We start from the raw sequence: 15,668 nt of genomic DNA on the forward strand, positions 1-15,668 counted from the left end.
TATTCAATAGCTTAATTGAAAGTAAAAAATCGGCACGAGATGCAATTTTTGGATTACGCAAACCCCAACCCGAGCATGTCCATAGATGTTGCTGCCGGCGCTGACTGTAGCAGCAACTGCAGCGGCAACTGCAGCGGTAACTGCAACTGCAACTGCAGCAGCGACTGCAACGCCTAACAAGCGGCGGTACGCGTTGAAAATTAGTGATAATGGGCAAAATTGTCCCAATGGCAACAGAGTGGAGAAGCAGAACCAAATCCATGCACTGAAACAAATCTATGTTTTCTTTTGGGTTACCTCTATATGCTACATATAGTTATTGCTTGTTAAACTCGAGGTCATAATTAATAAAAATATTTATATTTCTTTTATTGAGAACTAAAAGAATCCCATAAATTTATTATTAATTTTTTTATTGGAGAAAAAAAAGAATCCCATAAATGTATTATTATTTGTATTAGTAAGGAATATTTCACTTTTAAAATCCGACTTCAGTTCAAATTTAGTTAGTTTCTTCTAATTCATATTAATGAAATCATAGTTGATTTTGGTTTTGTTATAATAAATATTATATAATATATTTATTTAATTTATTATACTAAACTAGTAGTAATAAAAAGGTAGATATATTTTAAAATGAATGGAAAGCGGCATAGAGACATTTGATCTTTTCTTGAGTAAGAAATGCATATTATCGCTTTGACTTCAGAGAGATTTGCGTTAAGAACAATTCTTTTTCTCCAGTGCAGTGACTGCGTCTGGCGGAGATTTTTGGGTGGGCGCGGCTTGGATCGCTGCCAGCCAGTTTCGAAGGCTGTGCCCCAAACACACCTTTCAACAATCGACTGCGACTGCTGGGTGCGTGTGCAGCTTCGCCCCAATCTGGTGGCCATAAAGCCGAGACATGGGACATTGGACACGGGACATGGGACATGGGAGGTGCCCATACACCACACACACCTGATCCGCCCGGCCACCCGGTCTAGGCCCAAAAAATTCGCTTTCGAATTGAACTTTTTTGTCACGACGACGCCGGCGTGGGACCAGTTTGCTCTGGTCCGGCACAGTCCTCCCAAACTCCCAGACATGCGTGAACTGCGGCGCCCCTCCGCCTCCTCCTCCTCGTCCTCCTCCTCCAGCTGCCCCTTCTGATTGCCATGGGCAGCGAAAAATGAATTATTTTATATTTGTCGCGATCGATGCAAGTATTTCGCATAGACACAGGCCGCCACAGACTCCACACGCATGCGCACTTTTTAGTTGTTTATTATTTTGTGTGTCTTATTGCGCTTTTTGCATAAATATCTGGTGGCAGGCGGCGGCGGAGGCTGTGGCGGATTTTTTTGGGCTCGCGTCTATGGGAGGCCTATAAAAAGCAATTGTCGAACGGCCACAGAACCACAGATCGAGTTCATTTGTCAGCCGAGTAGCAGCAACCACCAGTTCTCCATCTCCATCTCCAAAGCAAGCACTCCAGAATGGCCCAGAAACTGATCCTCGTCCTGAGCGCCCTGGTGGCGGTGTCCTCCGCCGTGGTGGTTCCCGGTCCCGGCCTGGCCCTGCCCGGCTATCCCGCGTACCCGGCGCTGGCGAAGGTGGCCACTCCTCTGGTGGCCAAGGTGGCCGGCCCCGAGCCCTACGACCCCAATCCCCAGTACAGCTTCAGCTACGATGTCCATGTGAGTTACTGTCATGAGTTCATAACTTGTCCTTAACCAAAGTGTATTTTTGAATGGAATAGTTCTTAGCTCACCTCACAAAAAGCAATGCCAAATCTGAAATCTGCATAAGACACCCATTGCTTTTCTAAGTAGCTGGTATGCAAATCTGAATTTTTGCCAGTCATTTTTATGAAGCTTAGAACTGTTTAATCAAAACATATTAGCAAAGCAAGAAAGGCAGACAAGTTATTTCTTAAACCTTTTTTAAGATAACTCAAAATATTCAAAGAATATTTAACATTCACAAAAATGTTTAATTTTTTTTTAAAAGGATGTGATTGTCAATAGAAAGGAGGCACTTAGGAACTTGCAAAGATATATATATATGATTGGAAGGGTAAAATACGGTATAATTGAGAAGTGGAGGATGCCTGATAAGAAGAATTCTAAATATTATTCTTTCTAATCCTTATTCTCCATTTTATCCCTACAGGATGGATCCACTGGTGATGTGAAGAGCCAGCAGGAAAGCCGAAGCGGCGATGTGGTGCAGGGCGCCTATTCCCTGATTGAAGCCGATGGCACCCGCCGAATTGTGGAGTACACCGCCGATCCTGTGCACGGATTCAACGCAGTGGTGCGCCGCGAGGGAGCCGTGGTGAAGGCGGTGGCTCCGGTGGCCAAGGTCCTGGCCCCGGCTCCGCTGCTCCATGCCGCTCCTCTGGTGGCCAAGCTGCCCGCCTATGGACCGGCTCTGGCCCCCGCCTACGGACCCGCTCTGGCCCATGGATACGGTCCGGCTTTGGCACCCGCCTACGGACATGGCTACGGACCTGCTCTGCAAAAGCTGGCCCTGCCCGCTCTGCCCGCGCTGTCGCCTTTGGGCTACCACTAAGTCATGGAATCGAACCCAATCACAATATTGCCGACCTCTTGCCGCTCCCGAATAATGGACACATCGCGACCAACTTCTCCTGCCACGTGGCCTCCGGTTTCCACGGTAGCCACGGGCCGATCGTAGTCGATAGTAGTTGTAGTATTAGTTGAAATGAAAGCGATTTATCGAAATATGTACATACGAATCCACGGACAGCGGGTTCGGGCTCCGATCCGGACTTGGATCCAATGTCCCCTCATCTACACTCACACATTCTCGAGGCCTTTCATTTTTGTTTCTTGTCTTTTTAATCTTAAGGCTGTTTGACCGCGATAAAAACTCTATAATCCCCAACTTACAATCCCCGTTTCAATTCTTATTTAATCCGAGCCTGTGCACTCGAGTAGAACTCGCAGAATAAGAAACGAGATTGCAATAAACGAACCGAAGCTATGCAAATGGAAAGTTAAGGAGTTTTCTTTTGGGACGAGGGGAAAAATGGTGAATGAACGTATTGGGAGCTTGGATTTTGACCATCCAATGCGAAGCTGAGGTATTTTGTTAAAATAAACAGGGTTACTTATAAATAATGGTAATTCAATTGAATAATTGAATTATTCTTAGGATCTGTGAGAAACCCAAATAACTGGAAATTAAATGAACATAATTATTGTTGCGAATGACACAGATAAGGATACTCAAAAATGAAAAAAATACAATCCAAGAGTCTTATGATAAATTAATCATGTCAATTATTTGCTGAGGCTTGAAACAAACTTTCCAGATATATACATTAATCAAATAAATAATTTCTTTTAAAGAAATCAAACAACTACTTATAAGCCGAAAACAGAAATGAGTGTGTCTAATAAAAGTTAGAAATAAATAATTTTGTTGAATAAACATATAATAATTGCTGAAAACAGCTATGAATTACAATTATCAAAATACGTTTAACTCTAAACCATTGAGTCTTAATCGTTGTTATTAGAACCAAATTAGCAGCAATTCAGTGGCGAAAAGGCCTTTGGCTTTGGCAACACATGAAGTCCATGTTCATTTTGGGCCACGTAGTGGACTTCACAGTCTCGTTTTTCCCCCGTGAGCGGTATGACCTTAGAACAGAACAAGCACCACCTGAGCGGGTCACCGCTACCGCTGCAGTTGTTGGTGGTGCAACTGGGGCCGTCAATGGAGCGCAGGCTAATCGCTCAAGGCCCGAACCACGCACCACACAAAACTGCGTAATTCGAGCGTCAATGCAAAGTGGTCTAAATGAAATTTATGGGCTCAGTTGGAGAACACTCCGCTGCGATTGCCAATCGATCTGATCGAGTAATTGGCAACCGGCCACCGGGCACAATGGAAAACTGGATATTTGATTGCCATTCGCCGCGCCCCAATCAAGTGCGTTGGATGGGGATAATTCCATCCATTTGATACATTCGATCCGTCCGAGAACTGACCTCCATCCGACGGCGACGTCCAAAAACCCCACCTCGTCTGCACATCTGCATGGGGCGCCTTCAATTATGTGCATATTTCGGTTTATGTAAAAATTTATGGATCGCATAATGAGTTTTCGTTACATTTGCACTTGCATAATGCGACGGGCCTTTGTTGCATTCGACATTAAACGCTTTTGATGATTTAATAAAATTAAATTGAAATGTTAATCGCGACACGGCATGGGCGGGAAAGTGGAGGGGCAGATCCAAAAGACATGGGCGAAAGCGTAAGACAATAGGCGAGCTGCAGCACCTAACAGCAGGTGTTACAATGGGTCCAACAAGTTTTATGGTATCAACAAAAGTTGTGAGAAATGGAAGAATGTATTGCAGGAAAATGGTAGAAAACATTGGTCACTGTTTATTAAGGCAAACAATTTTTTGTGACTTTAAAAACTAAATATTGAAATAATTTATAATACTAAAATGTAATTTCAAGTTTTACAAGAAAATTTATTAATTTTTAAATCGTAATAAAATTAAAACATTTTAAACTTCCCATTTAAAACATTAAGCCTTTGAGAAGAGAAGAATCTAAAAATTTTTAATAGTAAGTAAAATAGCATCTATACATCTATTTCCAAAGATATATGACTAATTCCCAAATTTTATTTTGGTTATTTAATGTTTAAAGCTAGCTAAGACCATCAAAACTGAGAGAGATTTTCTCAATTTAGCTATAAATAGCAATAAATATTTAATTGCTATTAATAATTTACAGCCAATGCTCAGCCAAATATGATAATCTGCAAATCTCGCCACCAAAATCAAACACCTGTTTAAATGCAAATAAGATTTGCAGTTAAGATTCCGATAGACAAATGTCCATCAGATTATCACCAATTTGTGACATTGTTTTGACGGATTTCACCCATTGTGGCAGTGGAACACGGGCAGCAACAACCTACTAAACGTATTGTGGTTACCACCAGCCGAGAGTGTTGATGATCACGATGACTGGGGACTGTGGACTGGTGGCTCCGATGGTCTTTTGGTCTACCCCTGTTGGCGTCGCTGCAGACTTTAATGATTGAGAGGGATTTGTTTGCATTTCGTAGTGAAATTAACACAAAGCGCGGCGGCTTCTGGCCATGTTTGAGTCTTCGAGTGGCTTAGCGGTGTTTGAGACTCCAAGTGTGTGCCTCCAGGTGATTAAGTGATCACGCACACAGGCAATGCCAGTATACCCATGCACGTTGGCACGCTCGATTACAATTGTCGCCTCAAAAGCGAGGCGGGCAATTAAAATGCTGAATTTCGCGTCATTTCATAATGGAATCGGGGCGAGCTCGGTGACGTTTACACAGAGAGAAATATCTTCTAGTTTTGATTTGAATTTAATTATTAGTTAGACTCTTAATCAATTATTTATTTTGAAGATGTTATTAAGAGGGTTTTTGGACCTAAATTGCGCAACCCATAATACTTGCTGTTAAAACACAATTTTCGAGAGATATACCTATAAAAGTTTGTGGTGCTATACACAATATAAAAAAGTTTGTGCTTTAATACTTTATGAATTTGTATTAAGATGGTTTTTAATATTAGGTCAATGAGCTAAAAAAATTAGGTTATTTAATCAAATCGAACTTTAATGTAAGAATACCATAAAATAATGTGTATTCTCCCCGTGTAAAAATAATTTGATGTGCTTGAAACTCACCCAGTATACCAGGGTCCGCGGGGGCCGTACAAGAAACGCTTGGCGGTCTTCCACCGCTTCCGTATGTGACTGTCGACGGTCTTGTGGTGCAGTGCAGCCGCCTGCAGACGCTGCATCTCCTCCACCTGGCGCACCTTCCACGGCATGTAGATCTTCTGCTGGAAGAGTCGTCTGTTCTCCGCCTGATTGGTGGCCCTTTTCTTGGAGGCCGCCTTGCAGGCCTCGTAGCACTCCGCCCAGAAGCGATTGATGGGCTCCCACAGATGCAGCTCAATGTCGCGCTGGTAGCGATCGTACAGCGGCTTCACCTGATAGAGTGAGAAATTCGAGATCAGTACACGAAAATAAACTGTTCACTAAATATTTATTCCCTTAACCTAGTAAACTTTCTATATGAACTAATTTTTGTAAATTAAAATAACATGGCTATTTATTAAAACAGAATTTCAAAATATGTTAGAAGAGGTCTGGTTATTAATATTATATTTAATATTATTTGTGATAATCTGTAAGTCTTAAGTGCCTCTATATACCATGAATCCTAGAAAAGGTCTAGGGGTATTGAAAGGTATTAATAATAATTAAAATAAAATCTAATCTAAATTGAAACTATAATTCCAGAAATGTTCCAAATAAACTGAAGCAACTATTTACTTATATAATAAAATCAATCAATGACAAATGCAATTCCGATATTTTCTTTCAGTCTGCGAATTGTGATGGATATAGAGATTGACGATTATGGCAGCTTGCATTTGTTTTCGCTTTCATTCGATTCAGGGGCAGTCTTCGTGCGTGTTCGAGTTCCATCTGCTGGCGGGGCGATCTTGAGGAGATCACTCCCGGTCCACGTCACGTCCGTTCAGGTTCAAGTTCAATGTGCATAGTGCCGCGGGCACAGGAAGCACTTGATTGCAGTTGTGCAAACCTGTTAGACGCGCTCCTCGATAGCTGTTTATTTGGGGTTTATTTAACGCCGATCTCCGGGAGATATATGGCGTATCCAGGAGGCATCCGCATTGCGCAAGTGAAGGTATTTCGGAGGGAGGTTCTTTGCATAATCCACCACCTCCAGCGAATCCAGTGCTCGTTCCAAGGCACTGGGCACAAACGAATTAAGTAAAATAAAATGAAAATAAAAGAGAGGAGCAAAATATTTCTGGTAAAATCTCCGCCAGGTGGGTGCATCGGCAGCGACGCCGCTTTGTCATTCGACTGGTTCCAGCTGCGCCTCTTCGAGCCACAAAACCAGACCACTTTCTTGGTGCTCAGCTCAGTTGCCGAAAGAAAGTCCGACGAGTCGTGACCGACCGGGAGCCGCGAGGAAAATCTCAATCTCAATTCAAAAACTCCAGCTCCGACTTGGATTTAGATTTGGAGTCGCTGGACCGCCGCCAATGAAAGTTGTGTGTTTATGTTCGCGTCGATTTCGGAATTTGTTTTTGGAAAAACGCAGTAGTAGCGCGTAAAGTTTAATTCGCGTTTTGTCTACCGCTCGAAATGTGCAATTTGTTTTGGCTTTCGGCCTGTTTTGTAAGCGATTAAATAATATGTGAATTAATTATGCTGACATCTCATGTGTGCTAGCGTAGGAGACTTATAAAAAAGGAGTAACTAAACTATGATTTTTAAATAAGGATTCTTAAAAACATTAAATGCTTTGTGAATTAATAGTATAAGCCAGTGAGTTTAGGCGTATAACAATTTTATTGAAATCTTGTAAAGGTCTTTATTGCGAAAAGTTAAAATTAGTTTTGATAGCACTTTATTGGTCTTTGAATTCGATTCAATTGACCGAAAATATGTAGTATTAGCTGAATGTAAAGAACATGTCTTTTAAGTAAAACTTTTTAACAAGTATGGGAATGTATTGAATATTGATTTATTTCTCCACCGTAAAGCTATGTTATTTTCTATAGGTATAGGCTAAAAAATGCCAAGACAAGCCTAAACGAGTCATGGCCAAAAACCAAAACAAGCAGCTGCAAACGGATTCGCGCTCACACCTGAACCTGGCGACGATCAGGTTCAATGCTTGGCTCCTTCGGGTGCCCAGTTGCAGTACCTCCTCACCCAATCCCTCCTTCTCGAGGCTGGATTGCGTGAGAGCAGCCAGCCGGCAAAGTCCCCCATCGATGCAACAATTACGAGGAGCCTGGCGAGCGAGACTCGAGACTCGTGACTCGATTGCCACTGGTGGAGGTGATGGCAACTATGTTACGTGTGAAGAGCTAGGGAAACTGGGAGCCAGAGCGGCACTGAGGCGGAAGCCACCGCCGAGAGCTAGTGAGTCTTAGTTGGAAAGTCAAAGGTTGGCCACATAAGACAAAAGCACACAGAGATGACAGCATTTAAGTTTGGGGGGAGAAAGTTTATTTGTCTGATGACATTTTTTTGCGGAAGATTAACCCACTCACCCTTGCCTTTTATATTTTCCCTTTCCCCTTAGCTGGCTGTCTGGCTGCCCTTCGCCCTGAGCGAATCCAATGCCACAAGTCTTGTGAGGGAGCCCAAGACGGAGCCAAAAGCAGAGCTGGTGCCTTCGGCGGAGAAACTGATCCGATACCGCCGACAGCCGCCCTTCGCCGTGGTTAAGCGTTCCAAGGTGCGCCGACGCACAAAAGGTCCACCGAAGATCAAATACGGACCACCTCCACCTCACATTCGCTACTCGAAGCCATCGTTTCCTGCCCACATCGAGGAGCCCAGTTTCTCCCTTGATGACTTCCAGCATCTGAAGTTCGATGGAGCTGACTTCAAGATACCCACTTCAAGCTACGAAGCGCAGTCCATGGATCTGGATTTCTATAACCATGATACGGAACCTGATCTTTATGGAGGACACAAGTTCCCGAGCCTGAATTTCGCCTTGGTTACCACCCACGAACATGTTCCCCACCAGAAGTACGGATTGCCTCCTCTACAGCAAAGTTTCCAGCCGGATCACTCATTTGCCTCGCACTATGAGCCACCTCCTGCTCCTGCTCATCCGCCAGCTACCAAGTATGGGGTACCCACTGCTCCGGCACCGGTTCCCAGCTACCCGCATCAGGATCTGCCCGCTCCCGATTCCTATTCCATTTATGAGCAGAAGATTCCCAACGTGGGCTACCATCAGAACTTCGCTGAGCCACCGAAACAGCCGCCTAAACATGGTTCCAATCATAGTCCCAACTTTGAGATTGCCTATTCCCCGCCCGCTTTTGAGATTAGCACTTCCTATCAATCGAATCACCAGCAGAGCTATGTACCACCTCATCCTTCGCAATCACATGATGGATTTGCCGAGCCACCGTCTAATAATTATGTGAAGCCTCCTCAGCATCCTCCATCTAATGGCCACGCCCCACCACAGCATCCTCCTTCCACTTATAATCAGCCCGCTCAGCATCCTTCATCCAGTTATGATCGACCTTCTCAGCATCCTCCTTCCACTTATAACCAGCCTCCCCAACATCCTTCATCCAGTTATGATCAACCTCCCCAACATCCTTCGTCCAGTTATAATCAGCCTCCCCAACATCCTTCATCTAGTTATGATCAGCCTCCTCAACATCCCTCTTCCAGTTATGATCAGCCTCCTCAACATCCGTCACCTAGTTATAATCAACCTCCTCAGCATCCCTCCTCCAGCTATGACCAACCACCTCAGGATCACTCCAACAGCTATCAACATCCTCCTTCATTAACCTACGACCAACCACCTCAGCATCCTCCTACAAACTACATATCCTCCGATTCGCATTCAATTCAGAGCTACCCACAAGACGACTATGCACCACCCTCGCAGGAATTACCCTTGAATATACACCACAAGTTTCCTAGTTTTGATTTTCCAAAATCTAGCTACGAAGTGCCCATCTATGATCCCGTGCCTTTCGAAGCCTCCAACCGAGATGAGCAGGAGTCCTATCCACCCATTCTGGCATCCTCTCCGGATCAGAATGAAATAACTTCAGATGCCCATGCGTCTGGTAGCTCCAAGCGGCGAAAGAGGAAGCGAAAGCCCAGTGCAGGAATCGTGCCAGGAAAGCATACACTAGATGTTCCTGAGCTCCAGCAGGCCTATGATGCGGATAGCCACTCAGGGGAATCGCATGAAAATGCAGATACGGATACGAATAGCTCACATTATGTGGAGAGAAAGCAGACCTTCTTTAATTTTGTCACACCCACAACAACGACTTCGACTACTCCGGCACCTTGGAGTCCCATGAGGGGAAGGAGCAGTCCTACCCGCACGGCATTCATACCCACCATTGTGACAAGTACTCCCGGAACTCCCACTACCGGTCGGAGTAGAAGTCGCGGCACGTCCCGATATCGCACAAACCCCCAACCCGAAAATCCTAGTTCACCTGACCCCATCACCACGAGTGTTAGGATTGATCAATCGCACTCGCAGAGTTACTACGATGGCACCATTGCACCACCCACCCGGCAACCATTCATACCCACAACAGGAGGACGTGGTTCACGACCAACCCGCCCCGGTTCTCTGAGGAATCACGGTCCAGTGTCGCCGCTGGCCCTGCAGCCGTCGAATTCCGGAAGAGGAGGTCCTACCTCCAAGCGAACCACCAAGGGCGTCTTCGATACGACGCTGTTCAAGAGCCCTCTCAGCGATCGGGAAATGGAGCGAAATCTCCATGGGCTGCGTCAAAACTTGCCAAAAAACCACAAACTATACTGAATTAAAAGGAGGCATAGCTTAAAGACTTGGTTAACTAATACTTAGACTTTAGCAATAAGTTATTAAGTTGTATTGAAAACTAGACTAAGGATGTTGAATAAATTAAAATAGTTCTTAATAACTATAAATCTATCGAGTACTACATAAAACTGTCATAAAATATATACAAAGCTGGCCCTAAAACATAAAAACCCATAACTCACCATGCGTTCAATAAAGTTTCTCCATTTTTTGCTGGTGCTGTACATTTGAAAATCATTGAAGAAGACAGGACCAGACGAAGTTGAAGGCAGATCTGGGAGAGTGGAATCCAAATTGAAGGCAAAACGACATTTCTCCAGCAGGGCTTTCATCACTGGCATCAAGAATGAATACTCCTCCGGATTGCCAACTAAAATAATAAAAAAATCAATTAAAAATCATATTATGAAATACAATTAGTTAAGAACCCACCTTCAATGGCATTATCCAAAGCCCTATTGATGCTGTAAAGAAGGTAAGAGAGCTCTGCAGGATCCTCAGTAGAACGACTTTGAAGAATAGCGTGCAGTTTCGCCGTTGCCATGGCCACAATTCCAGGATTCGGATGATGCGAACACTTGAGTAATAGTCCCAAGCATAATCGAATCATGTCCGACCAATCATCAGATCCCTGTTGGAAGATCATCAGTGCGTCCAATAAGGCTAGAACACCGTCCAGCAGTTTGGTGGAACACTTCTTTGACTCGTCCTCATTGGAGCCTAGAACCACCAGCTCATAAACCATGCGCAGAATGTGCGAGGCGTTCTCCTGGTTGACTAGCGTCTGACTGCCGTGCTCCGAAAGATCGAAAAGTGAGGCCTGCACGGCCATCTCAAGAATCCGGAGGCGCAGCGAGAGATGCGAAGTGATCAGCTCATTGTTCAAAGCCAATAAATTAATGCAGCCCAGCACTTGGCCACGCTCTTGCCAGCACTGCGGATGATCGTTAGGAATACCGCGCCAGAAAATATTGAAGAGCGTATTTGAGACTAGATAAACCAACTGCTCCTCGGTGTCCACATCGCCATCGGCGACAAAGTCAAAAGCAGACGTGCTCTGTGAAGAAAATTACGAATTAGATAATTTATTTTATATTTAGAAAAATGTATATTACCTCTAAGGAGTCGCTTTTCTTAGGCGGTCCGTGCGGCGACTGTGTGGAACTGTCAGAGCTTAGAGATTCCTCACGCTGAATCGAAGGGGTCTGGGAGCCATCGGCGGTGTCAGTGGAGCTGCCCAACGTAAGGGACTCAAAGGTGTCCTGCAGATCATGGGTGGTCTGCCTAATGACGGAGAACAAACTGCTGGCATTTTCAACCACGGCTCCGGAAACGGATTCCGCCAGTTCTGAAATTTAAACACATTAGTACCTATATATATATATATATAATAATAAAGTAATAAAATTACCTTTAATTTCACTCTCGATGACAGTGGCTGCTTCAGAAACACTGGCCTGGATTTCGTTTAGAATCAGGCCACTGTCGCTCATCTCCTCCTGTTGCTGCTGCTGCAATTGAGCCAGGCCAATCTCCTGCTCCGAGAACGTAATAAGATCTGCTTGAGCAAGGAAGCTTGAGTTATCCTCCAACAGCACATCCAAGTTGATGCCGAAACTGCGTCGCTTCTCTTCGTCTGGTGGCGAACTGGTGAGAGGCTTGCGAATAAGCAGACGGGCTATTGACTCCTGCCACCCCGTTTGCTTGGCCATGGCAACTGTGGAGTGCTGCTTGACGAAGGTGGTCTGTAGCAATCGTTTGGCGATCTCCAGTTTAACGGGAAGATCAGAACTGCTCACATGATAGACCAGAAAAATAAGGCCTGCATAGTCCGGTTGCAAGCCTAGCATTTCATCTACCAAGTGGAATAGGATCGTAGAGCTTAGGGATAATGGAGTGATGAAGGAGAAGAATCCAGGGAACATGCTCTGCTCGGTAGCCTGATCGTACAGACGAAGCACTTGCTTATACTTTTGATGCACCCGCGATGTGGCCAATAGCCCACTGATAAACTAGAAAAGGCAAATGTAAGCAACCTTATAAAATGAATAAAATAGTCAATCTTACCCTTATGGCCGCCTCTTGAATCTCATTATTGTAGCTTTTGTCCACAAAGAAATTGTAGATAAGATTGGCGGACTGTGGTTCGTGCAGGAGAAGCACCATCTGATCCTTGCAGTTCTTTCCGCGTATATAAAAGGTCATCATCTCCAGAAACTCTACTAGAACCACGTCCTGCCGCACCGATGCCAGAAACGCAACCATTGAATTCACCTCCTTGATGTTCACTTCCTTTTGTAGATAGAACTTAATGATGCCGAAAAGTGTAGCCCGAATGGTCTTGGCGTCGTCGTCGCTGATGCTGTCCGGCGTGGAGTAGTACTGACGCACTACGTCCAGGACGAACTGCACTCCATACCGCTTACGAAAGAACTTTCTATCATTCTTGATCATGGCACTCAGGTACTGCGCATGTCCTAGTGTGATTTGGAACTGCAGTCGCGACCAGATAGCAAAGTCGAAGACAATGTGAGAGTACAATGCGTCCAGGAGCTGTCCACCAGCCTCCGCTTTGTGTCCCTGCAGTGACTCCATCAGGAGATGAGTGGCCATCAAGGCATTCACATCAAACAGAGCCGGCGGACACCGTTGGAGCATTGTGCCCACAATGGCCAGACATTCGCTACTCAGCAGCTGCTCCTGGTTCGTCTCGTGCTCGTGAGTGAGGTAGCGCAGCAGGCAGAGAAAGCTGGCCAACGGGTGCTGCAGCATCTTCCACTCGGTGTACGAGTTCGAGGACAGCATTTCCCAGTCGGTGAACTCCTCAGCCGAGGGCGTCGGAGCGCATGACAAGGATTCCTCGCTCACGCTACCAATCGAGATGTCTGCTGCCTGATCCGAACTCACCAACTTATGCAGGATGGGCAGTATTGCACAGACACCTCCAATACTGTTGATTGTCTCCTGGATCTTTACGATCTTGCAGTGTTGAGCATTAATCCTTCCCGGATATTTTCCGCCTGGAATAAGATCCTGGCACATTCCATGCCACACTGCTCCAGGGGCATAGCAAAACACAAAGCGAGAGTTAAGTTCCAGTAGGTCATTGTCTTGGGAGAAGATGGAACTGAAATTGGAGCCCGCATCGAATATGGTCTTCAGACTGGTTGTGGGATCTGCTAGCAGTACTCCGCCCAGATGTCCGTGCAGACAAGTTTGCTCTCCAAACACAGTATCCTGCATTCCGATGGGAAAGTTCTTCACATTAGGATCGAAAGCCGTCTGCGTGCGCATAGGCAGGGTGAAATAATTGGATACCTAAATTGATAATCCAAGTGAGAAATGAAAAAGTAAATAAATGATTGTACACTTACATTTGCGGAGAGGGTTCGTTCCAATAAGCTTGGTAACATTCCCCGGTAGCCACTGGATCCGCTCTCCTGGGATGAGGACCTGGGCATTATCCCAGTCCTGGCCACTTCTCCTGGTTGTGGTGGCGCCACTACAGCTCCAATAGAACAGTGTATAAAGGGTTCATTAACCGCCTGAACTTTCAGTGTGGCACTTAGTTTCTGAACAAAATCGACATAGATGTTGATTTGACTATATGAAAAGGGTCGCTTTGGTGGTGTTATCGCCACCGTTAAGTAATGCCATTGGCCATCCATCAGCGTCTTCGTGGCTGTGGAGGATGTAAGATATTCCCTCCGGGTTAGAGCTGCCACCACAACATTTCCGTTGGGCTGAACAAAAACTTCGAATCCACTGCCACTGACTGTTTGCAGGGTAAGCAGCATACGTCGACTACTGGACTGCTCCTTCAGCTGATTAAAGCGTACCAGGATGTGGAAAATAAAGCCATATGAGCCGGAGATGGTCCAGTTCCGGATGTCCGGCACAAGAATTCCATCAGTCGGCTGCTCGATTGAAAAGTACTGCGCGCAGGAGTTGCTGCCTCTTAAACTTTGCAGGGCAATCACCACCAGAGTCTGGAATGATTAGTTAGTTAGATAAAAACAATAACTGCTAATAGTGAGTTGTACCTGCTGAAGCTGCTTGCTCTGTGGGAACTTCGTTCCCTGACGCAACAACATAAAGATGCACTTTAGCTCCGCGGGCACAATACTGAGTTTGCTAAGTTCCTCTATCAGCTTGATGAGATTCTGAACGCAGTTTTCCGCCAGAGACTCCGCTTTTAGTAGGCAGCCACATACAGCCTTGATGATATGACTGCCGCATGCTACAGATTTTCTGTTGAATAATAATAAAATTAATAATTTCTCTATAGTATTAATTTATAAAACATGAAATTTATTCCTTGTCTATTAGTCACTTCACTTACGTTCCATAATGGTCGGTGCAGCCCTTAAGCACTAGGTTTGTCACATGCAGCTGTTCTCTTTCCTGGAGCGTTGGCACCCAATTGAGCAATTGCAGCATAACCTCTGGAAGCAGCAACAAGTGCCCATTTTCATCGTATCCCAGCATGAAGCAAGTATCCAACAGAGCCACTGTTGGGTTCCCAAACTCCTGGAGGCTGGAAAAAATCCTCTCGATGCGATCACCCTGACGCAACTGGGATGCAGATTGGGGGGAGTGGCGTGTCAAGGTAGCCAAAGCCTCCATTGTGCTGCATAGAGAACTCGAGTGGGTGATGTTCCAGGGCTATTTTAAATAGGAAATATTAATAAAGAAACTTATACCGTTTGTATCATATCCTTACCTTTATAAGCTTTGGCAGACTGGTGAGCAGTTCCAGTAGGTTGGAATCAGCTATTGCCTCACTAACAGCGGCATCGCCAGCCACAAAGAATTTCACAGCCGCAACCGTAGAGGAGAGAGCAGCCATGTCGATAGCCACATCCTGGTCTGCATCGCTGGCTATATCAAAGTTGGCATCCCCGCTGTCAAAGTGTTTGGTGGCCAGCAGCTCTTGGAGAGCATCACAATAAAGTTGAACTAATGTAACTAGGTCTATTTGGCGCTGTTTTAGAAGAAAGTTGATATTAGTAAAATGTGAAATTGATATAGGCAGTTACTTACTTCTTCCGGACTAGATTTTTGTAGCACTATGACCATCAGGGCATAACATTGAAGGGCCACGCGGCGCAGCTTATTGGCACTTTCCCACTGCCGCAGAATACTCATGGTGATGGATACCGTGGCGGGGCAAATGGCCTTCATGCCATTGCGCTGGGCGAACCAAAATCACCATTATACGGGTTGAGTTCAACAGGGTCGTGGG

The 15,668-nt window shown here is 45.2% G+C and overlaps 3 protein-coding genes across 4 annotated transcripts in view; 2 read left to right on the top strand and 1 right to left on the bottom strand.

The window, feature by feature from the left end:
* The window catches only part of LOC108048392 (neurobeachin-like protein 1), a 33,113-nt gene that overhangs the window by 15,592 nt on the left and 1,853 nt on the right, over positions 1-15,668 (bottom strand). For both annotated transcript variants that reach the window (XM_044458019.1, XM_044458018.1), the window contains 11 exons: positions 15,467-15,616; positions 15,147-15,407; positions 14,766-15,088; positions 14,467-14,674; positions 13,798-14,412; positions 12,491-13,741; positions 11,835-12,435; positions 11,539-11,771; positions 10,856-11,480; positions 10,606-10,793; positions 5,710-6,017 (listed from right to left, as the gene is read on the bottom strand). In XM_044458019.1, coding sequence (XP_044313954.1) covers positions 5,710-6,017; positions 10,606-10,793; positions 10,856-11,480; positions 11,539-11,771; positions 11,835-12,435; positions 12,491-13,741; positions 13,798-14,412; positions 14,467-14,674; positions 14,766-15,088; positions 15,147-15,407; positions 15,467-15,616 — 4,763 coding nt within the window. The remainder of the gene's footprint in view (positions 1-5,709; positions 6,018-10,605; positions 10,794-10,855; positions 11,481-11,538; positions 11,772-11,834; positions 12,436-12,490; positions 13,742-13,797; positions 14,413-14,466; positions 14,675-14,765; positions 15,089-15,146; positions 15,408-15,466; positions 15,617-15,668) is intronic.
* Positions 1,479-2,556, top strand: LOC108043715 (larval cuticle protein A2B). Its single transcript, XM_017122524.1, has 2 exons — positions 1,479-1,679; positions 2,155-2,556. The coding sequence occupies exons 1-2, from the start codon at positions 1,479-1,481 to the stop codon at positions 2,554-2,556; spliced, it is 603 nt and encodes a 200-aa protein (XP_016978013.1).
* LOC108053558 (extensin) lies at positions 6,998-10,541 on the top strand. The gene is made up of 2 exons (XM_044458020.1): positions 6,998-7,242; positions 8,159-10,541. Exons 1-2 carry the CDS (start codon positions 7,210-7,212, stop codon positions 10,400-10,402), a joined length of 2,277 nt encoding a protein of 758 aa, XP_044313955.1. The 5' UTR covers positions 6,998-7,209; the 3' UTR covers positions 10,403-10,541.

This window comes from Drosophila rhopaloa, unplaced genomic scaffold, assembly GCF_018152115.1.
Source record: "Drosophila rhopaloa isolate 14029-0021.01 unplaced genomic scaffold, ASM1815211v1 contig_163, whole genome shotgun sequence".
Lineage (NCBI taxonomy): Eukaryota > Metazoa > Arthropoda > Insecta > Diptera > Drosophilidae > Drosophila > Drosophila rhopaloa.

Excerpts from the sequence above, each read along its gene's own strand:
- LOC108053558 (XM_044458020.1), top strand. The coding sequence starts at position 7,210 with ATGTGCAATTTGTTTTGGCTTTCGGCCTGTTTT. Across the intron at positions 7,243-8,158 it reads TTTGGCTTTCGGCCTGTTTT|CTGGCTGTCTGGCTGCCCTT; the intron begins GTAAGCGATTAA and ends CTTTCCCCTTAG.
- LOC108043715 (XM_017122524.1), top strand. The coding sequence starts at position 1,479 with ATGGCCCAGAAACTGATCCTCGTCCTGAGCGCCCTGGTGGCGGTGTCC. Across the intron at positions 1,680-2,154 it reads GCTTCAGCTACGATGTCCAT|GATGGATCCACTGGTGATGT; the intron begins GTGAGTTACTGT and ends TTATCCCTACAG.